We start from the raw sequence: 19,318 nt of genomic DNA, 5'->3' as shown, positions 1-19,318 counted from the left end.
TTACGGGAGACCCCCCGGGAGCAAAAAGAGGAACTTCTAATTTCAGCCGTGAAACCCATGACGATAGGGATTCCCCATGGAAACTGAAAGGTGGCGATAACGGAACTTGAGAGGCGGAAACGAAAGCATTTGAAATAGCTTGTTGTGATTGGTAGATTGTTGCCAATGGCAACCATTCAAACCCATCAACAATGCTGGAAAGTAAAACCGTTAGGGTTTAGGTAAACAAAGTAACAGTGTAAAATACTACAGAACAGATCAATACTAGAATGTTCAGATTTCATTTTCATAACACTTATCTAAAAGCTAGCTTCTAAAGCTTTTCTGTTTTACAAATTACTGTAACAGGAGTTTTAGAGTCTGCTCAGAAGTTAACATGTACATAGTGTCAGTAATGTTTTGTTGAGCAGAGCCACCTTGCAGTTCATGATTGTATAACAACACATGTAACTCGAGACATACCTGGCAACGACATTGCGTAAAACTTCCTTTGAACAACGTGTTAGCTAATACAGCTTATGTAAACATGCGTCACACTGTCAATACCAGAACAATAGACTTCAGGTGCGTTGGTGTGACGTGTTTCATGTACACCACGTACACCACGTGGTGACTTCTGAATGCGTGATTTTCACCAGGTAGGACTAAGCTATAGTAAACAAAGAAGTTTGCTACAACTTATTTGAACTCCCACCAACTATCTCAGTTGTGTTGTAGGCATTGTTTGTGGTGATGTAAATATAGTTGGCTAAGGTTAGAGAGGAGGATTAGATTTAAGGCTGGCTTAAGCAGTTAGAAGAGTAAGATCAGAATCTGCCTGAGAGATATCTACCTGAATTCCCTCCTACATGTATAATCTGCGTTGTAAACATTGTTTGTGATCACACAGGTGGTGTTGGGTTCAGGCTATTAGGACTAAGCCTTGGTTTAGGATTAGGATAAAAGGCTAGGATCAGAGCCTGGCAGAGGGATGGGCCATAGATATCTACCTGAACTGCCTCCGACGATCTGTCCTGTGTTGTAGGCATGTGGTCCTGTAAACATTGTTGGGTTCGGGTGTTTAGTTTAATGCTGAGTTTAGGATAAGTTTAATGCTAGGTTTAGGATTAGGAGTTTGATGGTTTACTGAACACAGATATTTACCTGAACTGCCTCCTACGATCCGTCCTGTGTTGTAGGCATTGTTTGTGGTCCCGTAGACGTTGTTGCTCGACTCGTACCACATACAAAGCTCACTGCAGTTTGTCACAGCTAGCGGAATCGCGCCGGCCTGCCGGAGGTACGTCACCACGGTCGCATCGCTCGTGGACACGATGTCCTTCCTCGCAACCAGACCTGACGTGTTGGGCAGTCCTGGAGTAACGACGGGTCATTGATAACATTTAAAAAAAAAAAAGAAAGTTTAACACAAAATGATTCATTTTCTTCCGAAAATAGTTTCATCTGAGGTCGGGAGAGCATAGGATAGAGCGATTTTCTTTTACACAACCAGATAGAAGCTCTGAGGAAGGTGTCTGAAATGTAAGCAAGGAAAGAGACAATACTAGTTGTATAAAAGAAAATCCCTACACCCTATGTCTCATTTTCTGTATAGTTTGTTGAACCTACATGCCTGTTGTTGTTTACAGGTTGGAGCTAACAACATTTGAGTTGACTGAACAGGCCAGGGTGCTTTAACTTCTTCATCTCTGGTAAGTGCTAGTGTGTACATTTTCCGATGTGTACATATATGTTGTACATATAATTCATATATGTGTGTGTGTCTGTGTGTCTTTTATATAGGTGATGTATATTTTATCAGTACATACATTCTAGGACAGGCCATCAACAGCATCCTTATATAACTGAATGTTGATTCAAGTCATGGGTACGGTGATTTGACATCTACATTATCAAGCTAGGGTTGCTGTAAGCATCCTTCTGTACCATTGTGCAATAATTAAGGATGACTACAACTAAGGATGATCTTGCAATAAAAATACCAACATAAGCAAATGAGTTATAATTTTTGAATACAAAGAAGGCCTCACCGTTTATTGCAAAAGCCTCCTTGGCAGTGAAGGGCACCCCGAGAAGTGGCATGCTGTCCGGCGGGTAGAGGTTGTTGGGGTCTCCAGCGTCGAGCACAGTGTCGATGTCTCTCGCCTGCTCCTGAGCCTCCTCAAACCTGTCTGCCACCACCGCGTTGATGATGTAGTTAACATGCTGGATCCGGTCGATGTAGCTTTTGATGACTTCCTCACATTTTACCTGAACATACAGAGGAAAAAAGGAGCTTTCAGTCCAGTATAAAAACTAGTGAAGACTCACTAAAGGTTAATCTACAATCCTAAAAAGCTACAGCCTTCTCCGTTCACCAGTCTCCTGTTATCATGCTGGATACGGTCGATGTAGCTTTTGATGACTTCTTCACATTTTACCTGAGAAAAAAGGAGTTTGACTAGAATAAGTGTGTGTTCCATGAAGTCTCGTACATTGTACTGTACGTCATCTAACAGTGACAAACAATTCTCCTGTTGACATGCTGGATACAGTTGATGTAGCTTTTGATGACTTCTTCACATTTCACCAGTCCTGCATACACACGGGAGAGGAAAAAAAGAGCTTTATCCTTTCAGTCCAGTATAAAAAGTAGTGTAGATGCACCAAAGGTTCAAACAAGCCTACAGTGTTCTCTACATGTTCATGGTTCACTAGTTATGGCACCAGCTCTTGATGATTTCCACACATTTCACATGAGAAAAATTGAATCAGACTAGAATGAGCAGGCATGGGACAGCAAAAAAGTAAAAAGAGGTTATTACAGCCTGTGCCAAAGTTTCAACTGATCCTACAGCCTCTCTTCTCCACGTTCATGGTTCACTATTTATGACACCAATAATGGGTAAATGGACTACCTCATCAGTCAATGTCTGTCAGACCAACCAATGAAGGTGGCCTGTCATGGCCACTGTCTGTGACTACTGGAGACACACACTTCCACAAAGCTGTCTCCTCTCAACGTTTTATGCTCAAAGAAGAGAAATCTTCACCGAGAAAAGATGAAAGCGGAAGCTTAGACAGAGAGAAGCCGAAACTGCGAGCTCTGACCAGATACTGAACTGTGGAACCTTGCTTGAATGTCAAGAGATGACAACCGTCATTATTCTTCCCTCACAAAGACAAGCCAAGGACTAAAAGCTGACTGGAGGTCTCTTGGTTTTATTAGTGAATCTCAATTTTATATAGCTTACAGCAATTTTATCCAGCTTACATATTTTTTTGTATTCAACAGTGAAATATACCTACCAGTCATAATAAACATGGACAAAAACTTGCCAACCACTGAGTTGATATAAATTTGCCAGGACGTTTCTAGACTGCCCTCAGACTAGACTGTCTGTCTGTGAGGTGTAAATAGAGATAAATCTCTGCCTGGAGTGACCTTACAGGGCAGGGAACAGCCGGGGAGAATCAGTTAATCATCCTCAGCGACTGTATCGATTTTTCATCAAATATGAAGTAGCAGGACCATGATGGGATTTCAGCACACAAACTGGGTTTTATGTTTTTCTGTCTTCTGCCCATCATTTTGAAATGGCAGGAATCCTGCTGCTTCTAATGGATGAGTACTGATATGGGACAACTTTTATTCGATCATTGTGCACTGTTAATCTCAAAATCTGGGGTCTATAGAAGATGGAATGTACAGAGTAATTTTCCTGCATGCTATGTGACATCACTACTGCCATGTTGTAACTTGAAGAGTCAAACCTGTGAATTGTGTTATGTCATAATTATGATTGAGTTGACAAACAAAAATTCAAATTTACCAAGTATTTCCCTGACAAATCCAACAACATGGTAGACAACACTCTTGTGATAGTCACATGAGTACAAACACACTCTAATAACAGGACTATCACCCATGAAGCAAACTCAACACTGTTTTCAGCACCAAGGAGGAAGACAGTTGTGTGAGCGGAGGCAACTGCATGGTACTGGAACTGTCTGAACAGGAAGTTTGATAACTTGCTAAAGGGTTACCATTTGCTCCAATACCAGGAAATGTCAGAAGTTACAGCAAAAAGGTAACAGTGGTAAATGCACTGCACTTCATTTGCATTTTCTATAGGGTCGGCAATTGGTGTAGTTACCAGCCTTTACCACTCTATGCCATTTTTCTGTCAGCTTTCTGGTAGATATCCTGCTTTCAAATTCCTTCCAGTGCACTTTTTCTTTCACTACCCCCCCACCATTCTGGCAGTTTCTAATGCGTTACAAATTGAAGAAGGCAATTAGCCACAGATTTCCCTGCAGTTGGATTATCCAGATTTAACCGACAGCCAGGAAACATTGATCCTTACACCGAGGGTGATCTTCACGATACAGGGAGCAGCATCGATCATCCCCACCTCCGGTCTACCTACTGACTTTCACACCTCATTCTCCTGGTTAGAAGGTCAAGACAGGTCATGCTATATGAAGCAAAGCACAGTAACACTTTTTCAATAATCTTCAAAGCCCAAGCAGATGTCAGGAAGTGTAAGAATCCGCAACGTTTTTAATGATTTACACCTTGTTTGACAACACCTAGTACTCTTTTCTAGAACTCAATTTCTCGATTTGCCTCCTTCTATAGTACAGTGTTTGTAGATGTGAAAAAGTACTAGGTAGTCCCATAGCCTTTTAGAGGCCATAGGGGCAGTGGATTGTTGATCCACTGTGTTTTAAAGCCTTACCGCTCAGCCATTCAACACTTGCAGAGGTAATACCAGGTAGGAGGTGAAACATTGAAGCACTGAATGAGCCGTATCCTTGCACTACTTGGAGATTGCTTTTTCGATAGCCGAGGGTGCAATGCAGCTTTTGTATGGCTCAATTTTGTTGCATCCAGCACATTGGGTTGTCTATACATATATATATGTATAGACATATATATATATGTATAGACAAGCCAAGAGAGACACATATATATACATATATATACTATTGACAAGTCTTGGGTTCTTTCCTGAAGCTCCTAATATATTGGACTGACAGCTTAACATCCAGTCTGCAGAATAATACTTGGTGACAGAATGACATACCTTAATTTGACCTTTCTAGTCATCTATTATGGACATTAATGCCATCTCCTACATATATCAAACAATATACGACCCACATATCTGTTCAATCAATATATCCATTAGGACACTGTGATAATAAAAACTGATATGTTGCATGACAGGACCATACAAAATCATTCCTTATTCATTAGAATAAGAAAATCAGATTGCTTCCAGGCTACCTTAAGCATTACTGACCGGAAATGTAGGACTACATTGGCAGGAAACAAGTTTACATAGGAAATAATACGGTTCAAGCATTTAAATCCACTTAGAACAACTATGCAGAGTGTCTCGATTCACATCATCATTGAATAAAACCAATACTACATGTCTAGATTTCCGGACCTCTTTGATATCACTTTTTCTACTATGCTTTGATCGAAATATATGACTGTTCAATATTCTCAGACTTTTCCTGGAACAGCCTATGAAAATAGAAGCTTTTAGATTTAATGGTTTCTCTCTATACATATAACGTGCCTGTAACATTTGCTGTATGATGTAACACATAAATCCTTGTTGGCAGTTTTTTCATAGCCAGAATAAATTGTGCTCCTAGCAGCAAGCCCCACTGACAGTTGTTGCTATGCCCCAGAATGCAGCTAGAGATTATGTAAACACAGGCTAAGATCTGTCTTAGACTCGCTGAAAATCCCACGACAAAAAGAATCGTGACTGTGCCTCAAAGGGCTTCACTGCCTCAGAAGCAAACCATTACCAAATCCAATATCACAGTATCTAAAAATAAACTCTGCTGCACCCTCAGGGGACTGTTCAACAAATGCATGAGGTTATGAGGTAGCCTCTACAGGGTTTCAATCACAGAACAGTCTCCTCTATGTCTATCAGATCTGCAGAGAAAAATGATTCCGATGAGGATTTAGAAAGCAGCCTCACTGAATGTCTTAGGTTTGTTTGTTACATTAGGATCTATAGTACTGTGTTATATAATTTCACAGTGTTCTTCCTTGAGGCTACTAGTACTACAATCAAATTAAATGTAACGTCTATACTACCATGATATTGCCAATAATCATTATACCAAAATAAACAAAAAATTGTGAATTTAAAAACTACAATACAGCATCTGTAATTTTCAAGGTATGTAATACTATTCAGTTTCCACACCTTATTTCTTAAAACAGTCAATATATAAATTGAAGAAATGCTACACATTTTAGATCCAACCCATCCCCATAACACTTTTTTTACAGTCTTTATTGTCAGCGAAGTTTAAAGGATTACAGGATTCCACTCATACCTCCCAAATTACATTCTACGGCACCTTTGGCAAATGTACAGGTAAGCCAGCCTTTATCACAGTCAGATCAACAGTTGGGAGGTCTTGATAAAACGCTGCCTCTCGTCAAGCTCAAGATTCCACAAAAATCAATGAGAAAGTGTCTCTCACTGCTGGAGATGCCCAAGGCCCCCATTACTGTCATCTAAAGGAGATAAACATGCATCTTAGCATAGACTGAAGAACCTATCTCGTCTACCTGGGGGGTCCGTAATGCATTTTCACTTAAACTGTAAATGCCTGTCGACGTCATTGGGGACCCTTTTAGCTGACTATGCTGGCTAATTGGTGCTACGTCAATGACTCTCTTTGGAAGGAGGCAAAGTTTTCACTGAGGTTGGTTGGATGGTTTTTGGCAAACAGATAGCTCAAAATACCATGAGTGGATCTTAGTAATAATATTTGCAAGTAAGCCTTCAACTTGAGGGATGAAGTGATGAAGTTTTAGGACAGCATTCAAACCCAGATCCAGAAATCCTCTGCTGCCTCCTCCCAAACCAATACAAATTTGGTGACAAAAGGCTACATCTGTAGGAACAAAATTCAATGTTAAGGATCATCAATCACTGTGTGTTAGTCTTCAGGGAGGCCAGTACTTCTCCTTGGGTGTTCCTCTATTATAATTCTGATGATCAATCAATCATTTGCAGCCGAATCGCAGGCATCAGAATCTAATGCATGGCGGCTGCAGACATGCAAATGTCTCGCCAAGTTGGTTCACTCTCATTGCAGTCCCTCCAGTGTTTCAACACCGAGGATTAAACTATTTCCTACGAGCTTTTGATTTCTGCATGCTGCTGACGGAAGTGAATCACTGTAGCGTGGTGCATTTGAATGACGCAGTTCCAATGGCCCAAATTTCCTGCTTTACCAGAGCAGATGATGAAGTGGTGATTGCCAAGTGCACTTCTGGCACCGAGTTTCACACAAGCCTCTAGATTCTACACACACTTTCCCAATTGGAATTCTGGCAATGTTACCGGTACGGTGTTTTATCAAAACGCACTGACTGCAGCTTGCAATCAATAAGTCTAGAAACAGAAGTGCTATTTGCTAATGCCCAATGAGCAACTCGAGTGACTGACATGTAATAATGAAAGACAGAGTGGCTCATTAAAGTCTAGTTACCAGGTTCATCCCTCTAACATGTGGGCACCAAATTAGGTCAAATTGTGCACCTTTAGATTTTTGTTAAATATTGAAAGTTTGTGGTAGTTGCAAGTTTGTGCCTGAAGGGTAACTACAGGTACATGGACTTGGGAAGCATACAGTACATGTTAACATATGTCTCTACACGATGCAGCAAATGACATTAAACACAGGTCAGGACATCAAAAACCTTACCGGTAATCCCATTTCTTGGATTAAAGCCTACTCCTCTTTAAACTCCATCCAACTTTTACAGAACTTTACAGCATAATCTATCCTTAACTTGCCCTTGCCAACCCTGCCTACACCAGCAGAACCGTTTGTAGATCATGTGATGCTCATGAGTGATACCCATCACCATGGTGCACCTGAGCCTCTGAATACCATCATTACTGCCCTTTGCAAAACCTGGAGACGACTTGGCAAGATATTTTACAGGTCATATAATCCCTTTAACAGCTACATGTAGGGTGAATATGAGACGATCAGAGCAAGGCTGGTTTATTGTTGATTTCGTAGGTAGAGTATTCAGTAAATGTATTACAATCTACAACTTCTAAACATTGTAAGACTGAAGGAACATTTACTCCACTGATATTCTTTATGCTTTAGAAGCATCCAATGAGATCAAATGGTAAGACCGATAAATGAAACAAAGAAGGATGTTTACATTTTAACAAGCCACTTCTCACTGATTCTGAAGCCTTTTTCATTAACTGTTACAGTAGCTATGCAAACTTTACCTCCAAATTGTTGTCTTCTGTCTCACAACCAGTGAAGAGCAGCTCAAATGTTGTTAAGCAAAACTGTTTCAAGATCATATCTTGAAAGTTCATCTGTGTTGGTAGACATCATTATGTTGTACTGGTGAGTTTAAACTGTAATTTCCAACACAAAAAGAATGGACTTGCTCATTCCTTGGCAAAGACTGGAGTTGTACAGTCGGAAAGTCCAATTCTTTGTGTCGGAAATTACAGTTTAAACTTAGGGCAATAATGGTTCAAGATCACTTTCACAGTTCTTACTGCTGGCTCTGCCCTGCTGATATTCAGAGCCACACATGGAGGTGACCCTCGGGTGCCTTTGGGGAGACAGGATCACTAATGATCTCTGTGGCGCCTGCCAAACGTGCCATAAAACAACACCCCCGTCTGCAACCTCGCATGGTTAGGCTTGGAAGTCACGTCCAGTTCATTAATACAGCATGCATGCTCTGTACATGGTCGCCTCTGTGGAGGCAGGTTACGGTGGAGGTTATGTGTCCTCCAGTGCCTGATGGTGATGGTTGGTTTGTTGGTTTGGACATAAAGAGGATATATAATAGAGTTGTAAACAGTTACCACTGATTTTCCCTTGCTGGTAGACTATGGTCTTAGGAGAATGTAAGAATCTTGGGGGCAATTATCTGAAGCTGTTTTCTTTCAAGCTATAGTTTTTTAAAGGTACAGTTAAACTGGTTTAAACTGGTTTACCTTGTACATTGGTCCCTTGATCCAGCATTATACAGGCAATGCATTCTTGCAGCTTACAATAGTTACATAACAGCATATAAATCCTTTGAGGATCATGATAGGTTTCTGCCCTCTTAGTACCAATGTGTATACCTTGTACATGTCTCGGGAACAAGGAATATCTAAATGAGTGACATGGAAATGAATCCTTCTTTCTTCAAATGAATCATTATACTCATAGTTGCAGAAAAAACACTTCAATAACATTAATGTTGGCAGGATAGTTCAGAGATTGGACGGATAAACCAGCAGATCCATGACTCATACATGTCTCTATAAATGGAAAGTGAGCACCAGACTCCACAGAGACAGCAAATCCTTCAACTTCCTAAAATAACCTGCACATAATCAGTCATCCTTGGCACAGGCACAATTCATACAATTATAGCTTAGTAGAATGCTGGGCTTGGGTTAAGGTTAAGGCTTAGAGTGATGACGTGTTTGATGTAATATATAACTGTCTGGGAAGATACTTTACACTTGTTGACTACTACAGAAATAGATACAAATGATGATCAGGTTACCAGCCGTAGGTACAAAAATAAGCTTTGTGACAACCAGATTCCTGATAAATTGATATTGTACAGCCATATTCAAGCATAAAAATGGCAAAATAGTACACTTTTGATAAAGAACTCCCTGTATGTTTCAGCCAACTTTCATAAGTAATTACTTAAACTGCTGTAAATACACTATAAACCCTTTTCCTCAGTCAGTTCAATTATGTTCTAATTTAAAAACAATGAATAACGAGAATCTAAGCTGCTGAACAAATCCATGGTTAAATCCACAGAGCTGATATCATTTACAATCCTTAAACCCAAGAAGTTGCTCCTTTGCTTCTATTAAGAAAACACTTTGTCAGTATGTAGCAGTAATCAGCACACCATTAATGTACCAGACAGAGTCTACTTTCTAATCTATCTTCCAAATAAGTATTCAGTGGTGTCTCGTACACACATTATGTAAAAGGAGCAGCCAGGAGTCTAGACATAAACTTAACTTTATGGAATATTGGAAATATATTGTGAGTTTGATGTGCTTAAGTGCTAGACATTCCAGTCAAAAATTATTTGTAAATTGTAGTCTCAAATGTTGCTATGAAAAAAAAAAAAAGAATTCAAGAAAGGCACCTACACGAACAGATGCTGCAGGCAACAAATATCTAAAAGAATCTGTAAGTCTGCAACCTACAAAAATCCATGATTGTTTCAGGTGTTGAAAAATGTTTCAGGTGTTGAAAATAAGCATCTAGTATTAGTAATACCATCTTTTATCATCAAATCCAATATTCTGTTGGCATATTAGTAACAAGAATTTGTAAGAAAAAATATCTAGTATGATCTCCCTTTCTGCAGCCAGCCTACAGCCTTGCCCTTGCTACAGCTTAGACCTTCCAAGTATCACCCCCACAGTTTGTCACCTGACCCTGTCCTTGGTGCTGAACGTGGCTATCCATTACACCACAGGGCAGCAGGTTCTCAATTAGACCTTCTCTGGGCATTTCTACACAACTCAAATGTTCCACATCAACAAGGCTTCATCTTAAGATATATTCTAGCTGGTAAGCAACATCTCTATGCCAGTAGTAAACCTATATTTTTCACAAACACTTAGTCTACCAAAATCATTAGTTTGCATGCCATACTCATAAAGTAAAGTTCACTCCAATACTTTTTCACATCCAATAAACTTAATCAGGGTATAAAAACAAGTACTTTACATGCATACCGCAAACTGTGCTTGTAATTTACGAGTAGAGCAATCTGAAAACATACAACAAAGTTTGGCTTCTAGCCCGAAACGAAGTGCTAGAACTCTGTGGAGTTTTTCTTGTAGCTCCATCGGCACCATTTAGAAAATGAGGTCATTCTTGTGCTGTAATCTGTATTCTGCCTGATGTTCAATCTAAATGGACTTGTCTGCACACTGCTGCAAGTCATGCCAAGAAAAAGGCAGCTTCTGGCAGGGCGAAGTGAATTAAACTTCATGTTTAACACATTTCAACAAGAAACCTGAGATTTCAGACATCCAGTATGTATTTTGGTTTTTTTGTGACCTACCAGTTCACAGACCTCATTTGTTTGTATGATGCAATTTGATCAGGTATTACATCACTTCCCATACCACCCACTGGGTCACCTTCAGGCGTGACCCCCTATCAATCAACTGTCAAAATCAACCTCCCACCCACCCTGCAATGGAAGCTATATGGATAGACACACAACACAACACAACACAACACAACACAACACAACACAACACACTTCTGTACCCTGAAATAATGGATGGAAAAAGAGATAAGAAACAGTGAACTAAGTAACGCCATGGTTACAAAAATTCCCCAAGGGATGGTACTCCATCCAAGTTTCCTGATCAAGTCACTGCCAAGTGCCATTGGCAAATTCCTTTGGGCATTGAGATAACTTTGAAGGCATGCTGCGAGAAGCAAATTCTAGAGACACTAAGGTGACAGCCATCTCTAGCATGTACAAATGTATTTCACATCACGCATCACTGCACAGAGTGGGCCAAGAATGTACATGGGTGCATTAGTGCAGTTTATGAAGCATTACTGTAGACTGGGTGGCGAAATGGGGTACATAGACAAACAGGGACCATTTAGAGTGGCTAGGCTGGCAGACATGAGACTGAGAGGTCACGGGTTTGATTCCTGGCAAGACGTTTGTGTCCTTGGGAAAGGCACTTGACACAACTTTGGCATAAAATGGGTATTGTACATGATGGTTTGGGAGGTAAAGTAAAAGGGGGTACGAAAAGAGGGATGGGCTCTGCCTTCCAATACTGTGCCCTAGACACAGTGGACTAACAACCCATTGCCCCAATGGTTTGAAAAAGGCTATGGGACTACCATTATATTACTAGTACATGTACTAATATCTTCCCATGTACAGTATGCTAACTACAATACCCGGTACCACCACTTCTTACTACATTAAGCACTACAACACCGTATCTTACAAAATCTCTGCCTGTTAACCTGAAGGTCAGACAAGATCTGACCTCCAGATGCCCCAGCCTTCCACCAACATTTCTACAGATGTCTGAAGGTCACATGAAATATTAAGTCATCCTGAAGGCTGGAGCACTGGCTACAGGGACCAGGGCTGGAAATAACCAAGCGAATATGTGGTTTAGTGCAGGTAAACTTGGAGCGGTGCAGCACTGGTATTTCTGATGTCTACCTGCATCTAACCTGCACTGGTCCATGTACTGGGTATATGCAGGTTAGTGCGGGTAAAATTGGAGCTGTGCAGGTATTTCTTATGTCTACCTGCACCTAACCTGCACTGGGCCATGTACTGGGTATATGCAGGTTAGTGCAGGTAAAATTGGAGCTGTGCAGGTATTTCTGATGTCTACCTGCACCTAACCTACACTGGTCCATGTACTGGGTATATGCAGGTTAATGCAGGTAAAATTGGAGCTGTGCAGGTATTTCTGATGTCTACCTGCACCTAACCTGCACTGGGCCATGTACTGGGTATATGCAGGTTAGTGCGGGTAAAATTGGAGCTGTGCAGGTATTTCTGATGTCTACCTGCACCTAACCTACACTGGTCCATGTACTGGGTAAATGCAGGTTAGTGCAGATAAAATTGGAGCTGTGCATGTATTTCTGACCACTACATGTACCTGTTATCTAAAATTTAGTAAAAAGGTTATCATTTTGCTTATACTTCACAGTGATTATTCACAAAAATGGTGACTCAACAACATCTATTTGTTTCCACACTTTCCCTGTTACCAGTTCAAACTTTCATTAGATAATGTCTTTTTCCACAATACATGTATTTCTACACTTTTTATTATTCTAACAAAACCTTACCTAACATTAACAATATCACCAAGATCTACTGCTGCTGCTTCTCTATCAATTATTCATCACAACCACTGGAGAAATCAAAAGAAGGGATCACCATAAAAGCAGACCCTGTGTGCTGGCTTCTCCCTGTAACATGCACCAGAGTGAATCAGGATTAGTTTTATGACATGTTCATTATGCTGTGTCTTCTCATGTATGACTCTGGCGGTACCAGCAAGCCTCAAGGGTCAAGGGGCATGAAATATTCACAGCTTCACTGTTGCTATCGGACAGGGTATGATGTAAGCTCTAAAACCTCTGTGTCTATATTATACAAATTGCTCAAATCTTCTGATTTATTGCAAATAGCAAAAATGATAACTTCACTAAATACCGGGTATATAAGGGTATGCAATAATGATGAGCATGCAATTTTTGCACCAGGCCCTGGTTAAATTTTGCAATAAACCTGTGCGCTTTATTTGTTCACATTCTCTTGCAACAACTAAAATGTTTAGCTACATCTTTGACTCTCATTATACTGATGTCCTTTCCAGACTTAGAACTCATGATTTTGACCACCTGACATGGTGGTGGAATAGCAAGGTCACAGAACCCCATGAGAATCAGCTGATGTTTACTGCATTATTAATCACAGTTTAAAATCTCTTTTTTTGGGCCATGATTGTGTACTGGGCAGCCTGGGAAAAATCCAGGTCGCACAGTGCTATGGTTCTTGTCAGCAGGTGTCTACCATCTCTAAATATAATTTCACCAAGCAAATGGTAGATTGGAGTCAGCAACAAGTCCTAGTCTCACACAAACAAAATTTATGCATTAAGTGTTTCATACAGTATGTTGGTACAATATTACTGGGTGTGTGCCAGAATTAAATATCTGTAACGTTACTATCATTAGTCATCTGACAGGAATGGTGCCACATTTACAAACAGGGAGACAGCTCATATTTTAGATGTTTCCTGATTACATATCCTCAGAAAATTTTTGTCTCTGAGTCTGCACACTAGAAATACAAGACTATGCATAACTTACACAAAATGGACAGCTGTACTTAATGCTGTATTGGAGATACTGCCTATATGATTAACAGAATTGAAGCAACTGATAATGCCCTCCTAAATCTTTATAATATCTAATTAGTATATAACTGACAAAGTATAGTCAAAGTGGCAATTCAAGGAGGGGTATTTCTTAATTGTTATACACCCCAAAGCTAACAACTGTCGGTTTCTCAAGTAAGATACAGTACAAATTAATTTTGATGCAGTGATTAGAGGCATTATAGCAGCAGTAACTAGCATATGCCCCCCCCCCCCATGGAACTACTTTAAATTTTCGATTTGGACACGCCCCTTTCCTCCACATATAGGCAAACAAAAATATTTTTGCAGCATCCAAAGCAGTCTCCTGTTGGTACCTTCAAATTGTGATTTTTCTCTAACTATTAAACTACTAGTATGTAACGGTACTTTCCTTTTGGCAACGAATAATTTTCTGAAAGCTTGCCAATTTTTGCCTCAACGCAATCTCAAATCTGATGTAGTTTTAGTGTCAACAGAGTTTCGGAATAACTTTTCCTTCGTTCCTCAAAGTGGTACGATGCTTTCCAAAAGTCGGGGCACCCAGGGAAACAAATTATGACTTGGACTTCGTGCAAAACGAGAGCAACACAGGCCAACGCCGTGAATCTGCTTGACGATTTACTGCGGCGACTGAAGCTTTTCGAATCGCCAAAGTCCACCCCTAACGTTACCTACCTCACGGTTCCGTATCTTCCTCGCTAAACTGACAGCCGTCTCCAAGAGTAGAGGGTTTTCCACGGGTGGTACAGACCTGGGGCCGGGACTTCGGGAGCTGAACATCCCTGACTAGACCGAATTTTGCTCGAATTTCTGGGAGAAATATCAAAACAAACCCGCCTTCCTTCGCTACTGGATGTGACCTGAACTGTTGCGCAAGGCAGACGGGTTGCATAATTTGTACCCGCAGATTCGGGCTACTTATGAAGCAAAAATACAAAATATCGAAATTATTTTATTCACGTACACAATCAAATATTTTTTAAATGATAAACTCAAATATTTGTCATCTTTTGTATAAAACTGCCCATTACCAGCTAAAGCTAGCGGAAGAAATGAGTCAGCGGAAAAACATTACGTCATTAGATGGTACCTTTTATTGAGGGGGGCGTTCGGAATGCCTGCCTAAAAATATTCCACGAAAGACAATATTCTAGTCACCATTCCACAAATGTAATAAAACAACTTTACATATAAATTATTTTTTATCGACAAATGTGTGTATCATTAAGCGCTATCATAGAACATATGAAATATTTTGAAAGCACACCCCCCTAAAATAATGGACCCCTCCGAGGGGAATCCCCCTCGTCTTTTTACCATAAATAGAACTGGTTTTTCCAGACATTTCGAGTTACGCATCAAGTTTACCGTTACTAGTGGCTTCATGGTGGCGCACAAAAGTTGTAAGTATTCGTTTCCTCGTGATTTTAGTCCATGTTTTTCTTGATGTAGACAGAAGCTGCTAAATGACCTAAATACAGCGTCCATTCTGTACTGTAACCAGTCAACACATACTTCGGTATTTACCTGAACAAAGGTGAAACCTTTGATTCGTTCAACCGCCATGCAAGACAGGCGGCCATTTTATTCCACGATGACGACTATAAAATCTAGAGCATATTTAAGTCAAATTTGGACTGATATGAGACTGATATAAAGATTTGGAACCTCTAAGAGCTAGACTGGGTGCCTTTCCGTGGTTTAACGGAAAGTATTCCTAGTTTGCTATGTACAAGTTTAATTTTACAAGTTGCTTGTGAATTCCGTTTCCTGTGGCAAATATGTTACATTCAGCGTCATCCAAAGCCTAAAATCATGTGTAAAATTTAAAGAGTGAAACATCAATCCGTCAGAAGTAAAGCTGTTCAACACAGATACGTTCTAGTGTTAGTTTCTGGTCTCGAAGCCATGTGGTTGGTTTCGACCGAAACAAATCCACACATGGCAATTAATGGCGACGTGTCACGGCTAGTATCGTAATTATCATGTGATCTTAATCAAGTCGATGACTCAGCAGTAAACCAAACATTCTTTAAACGTAATTCTTAAGTTTCCCCCGTATAATGTGTTGCTTTATATATCTATTGCTTGGCGTCAGTCGCAAGCCTGGGCTTTTCCATATATGGGGGATTTCCAAGAACAAAAGGGGCGTAACGCTAAACTACTGGTAGTAAAAAAGCCCGGAAGGAAACGCTGAAACCCCCTACAAGGAAATTGGGAATTCCCATCACAATAGTCTTTCTGTTGCATATTACAATTTCTATTTTTATCAGGCTGATCAGCCAGAAGCAAGGTATAAAATACTGTAGGGTTTCTAATCTTTTTTACTGAAGAACACCTACAGGTGAGCTGGTGATGTCCTACAATTACAACTTTTATGATGAAGTTTGGTTTCCTGTCAATGCCATTTCCTTAACTCTTATGTCATACTCATAGCTAGGAGTTAGATTACTTAAGTATGGCCAGTTTTGATCTGAGACTCTGAAGAAATCAAGCTATACATGATAAATGGGATTCAGTAGCAGAACGCAAAGAGGAGTCTCCCTTTTCACAAGGCAGAGGATTGGGTTACTTTTAGAAAGATAAGTGTAGCCTGCTAGATGTGCGTTGAAGTATAATTCAGACCTTTAATGTCTTTTCTGTGTTGTTGCAGGTCAACACTACAAGTCAAAGGTGCATCAAAAACCAAGAAAGGATGGAGAACAAACTACCAGGCAGCTTGTCCTCCTCCAACCCGGTTAAAAGTGGTAAAATCCGGGACCTCCTGGTAGCAGGATTCCAGTGGACAGCAGGAGGGATTGGCTACGTAGCAGGACTGACTGCTCACACCATCCTGCTGCCATGTCTGGCTCTGTTTCCTCAGGCTTTCCAGGACCTCCTGCAGAAAATCTTCATCGATCGCTTCATGCAGGTAATCTTCAGGGAATATTAACCTTCAGCCTGCTTTCATTTACAAAAGTAACAAAAGCCTTCAAAGACTCTTCAAATATGACCAATGCAGATAGGTTGATTGTAGTAACTGAGGTTCAGCAAAGTTTGTTTGTTAAAGTATTTCATTAATTTCATGACTTTACCAGTGTGTAAACTTTCTTCTAATAGTATGGTAGTACACATATGAATCACTAATAGAGCTTCTTGTTTATCATCACTAATTAAGGTGTTTGTTTGCTGTTGTTTCCCTACAGAAAACCCTGGAAGAAGCCCATGTGTTGAACTGGTGTAGAACGGCCAGACCACTGACACCCATTCAGACCTTAGGTATTGTATAATCTGATCTACATTAGCATATACATATACATGTAATGAAAACATTTTTGTTTCATAAACAACGAGGTTGAACTGCTAGACATCTTGTAGATTTCTATAGAAACTAATCATTTTCTAGTAAACTTTCATCTGAAACTGATCCCTATTCATAGCCACTACCATTTTAATAGCTATTCATTAGAAAAAAAAAAGACTAATAAGTGAAGGGATTTTCCATCTGTTTCCAGGGGATGGGAACTGCCTGCTGCATGCGGTATCAGTGTACATGTGTGGTACAGATGACAAAGACCTGGCCCTACGCCGGCTGCTCTTCCGGGCCATGCGGGAGGACATGAGTGAGGAGATGAAACAGCGCTGGGATCGGCAGTGCAGGGCCAGGAATGCAGCAGTACCAGGACATCTGGAGTATGGGTCAATGGTAAGGACAGGAATTTGAAATGGTACAGAATTGAAGCTTGATATCCCTTCTGTGATAGTAATCAATTAAGCTTTACTTCAAACAGCAATAGCAAGATATCCTGAATTCTATCCTGTCTACCATGCAAATTACACTTTGTCTCCTTTATGTCCTAACATACCAACATTACTTTTTTCAAAATTCGAAAAGGAATGGCGAGATGAGTGGAACATCATGGTCTGCATGGCAGATGCCACGCCCAACCCTCCTGAGGCCAATGACCTCCCCTACAAGTCCCTTGAAGAGTTCCACATCTTTGTCCTGGCCAACATCCTTCGCCGACCGATCATCATCCTTGCAGAAGACGTCCTTCACAACTTTGAGGGTCACACCTTCGCACCGATCCACTTCAGTGGAATCTACCTTCCCCTACGCTGGAAGCCTGAAGAATGTGTGAGATCTCCCATAGTTCTCGGGTACCTACAGCAGCACTTCACACCCTTACTGAGCCAAGAGGAGGCCCCAGCACCCATAGGTCTGGCTACAGGAGAGTTTGCTGTCCCTCTGGTCAAACATGATCTCACCATGCTAACAGTGCAATTTCTACTTGAGCCTGAAGAAAACCAGGCAAGAGAGCTTCTACAGAAGTACCTGGATCTGATAGAGCTGCCCTATACAAGAAAGGAGTCCATCTCCATGGTCCTGGCAGCCAAGCTGAACCTAAATCCTCCTCCTGAGGAGCAAGATCTCATCAAAGACTTTTTCCAGGCAGTGGAGAAAACTTATAAGAAGCCAGAGGAGATTCAGGAAGCTGCAGAACCAGAAAAAGTTGCTCAAAATACGATACCACCACCAGCTGTGAAGAAAGAGAAAACTGAAGCTGGAAAAGAAGGGAAGAAATGCAGCTCTGCTGGCTGTGACATGTATGGTACACCTGAGCAAAATGGACTTTGCACAAAATGTTTTAGAGAAAGTACAGTCTCAAAGAAGCCACCAGGACCAGCTGAAGCCCCGGCAATGCCGGCTGATGTTGTTCCAAATTCCTCCATGCTGATGAGGGAGTGCAGGACCCCTGGGTGCCAGTACTTCTGCTCTATTGCCACTGGAGAATATTGTCACGAATGTTACGAGAAAAATACTGGTGATCAGCGTAGGAGGGAGGTGGAGGCAGGAAGAGCCACTCAGACTGCAAAAGAAGTTCAGCCACCAGCTGGCAACCCTAACAAGTGCATCACTGAAGGCTGCAACAATGACAGCAACCCTGATAATGAGAACCTCTGTGATGTCTGCTTCATCAACGTTGTGACAAAGTCAGGCCAGCCTCCATCTGTGCATCCCCTCAAGCAAACCGAGCGATCCTCCAGTCTGGGAATCATCCCTACCACACCAGAGCCACTGCACAGTGTGGAGAACAGGACCAACAGTCAGAGTCTGGGCCACATCAGCGACTTTACTCATCCAGTCAAGTGCATCATCCCAGAGTGTCCCAGGACAGGCTACCCCAAAACCAACGACATGTGTAAGAAATGCTACATTGACCAACAGGGCAGAGTTGCTGGTGCTGTTGCTGCAGCTGTCACAACTGTGGCTACAGTTCCGACTCAGCTCAGCTCAACATTTACGTCTGCCAAGACATCTACGCCTGGAGGGTCCCCACCTGCAAGACTGTAGG

At 41.1% G+C, this 19,318-nt stretch overlaps 2 protein-coding genes across 2 annotated transcripts in view; one reads left to right on the top strand and one right to left on the bottom strand.

Moving 5' to 3' along the window:
• The window catches only part of LOC109488054 (fatty-acid amide hydrolase 2-like), a 28,776-nt gene extending 14,014 nt beyond the window's left edge, over nt 1-14,762 (bottom strand). Inside the window, exons 1-3 of the mRNA XM_019792203.1 lie at nt 14,658-14,762; nt 2,031-2,250; nt 1,144-1,353 (exon numbers count right to left, since the gene is read on the bottom strand). Of these exons, the coding sequence (XP_019647762.1) occupies nt 1,144-1,353; nt 2,031-2,250; nt 14,658-14,762 (535 nt within the window). The remainder of the gene's footprint in view (nt 1-1,143; nt 1,354-2,030; nt 2,251-14,657) is intronic.
• Nucleotides 14,763-16,677: 1,915 nt separating this feature from the next.
• LOC109488038 (tumor necrosis factor alpha-induced protein 3-like) overlaps nt 16,678-19,318 on the top strand; it is a 7,229-nt gene continuing 4,588 nt past the window's right edge. The window contains 5 exon segments of the mRNA XM_019792179.1: nt 16,678-16,893; nt 17,168-17,240; nt 17,477-17,667; nt 17,857-19,294; nt 19,297-19,318. The exon segment at nt 19,297-19,318 is cut by the window's right edge and continues 1,172 nt beyond it. Coding sequence (XP_019647738.1) covers nt 16,678-16,893; nt 17,168-17,240; nt 17,477-17,667; nt 17,857-19,294; nt 19,297-19,318 — 1,940 coding nt within the window.

This window comes from Branchiostoma belcheri, unplaced genomic scaffold, assembly GCF_001625305.1.
Source record: "Branchiostoma belcheri isolate BF01 breed outbred unplaced genomic scaffold, Haploidv18h27 scaffold91, whole genome shotgun sequence".
NCBI lineage: Eukaryota > Metazoa > Chordata > Leptocardii > Amphioxiformes > Branchiostomatidae > Branchiostoma > Branchiostoma belcheri.
The sequence above is the reverse complement of the archived record's forward strand: the minus strand, read 5'-3'. Positions and strand labels throughout refer to the sequence as shown.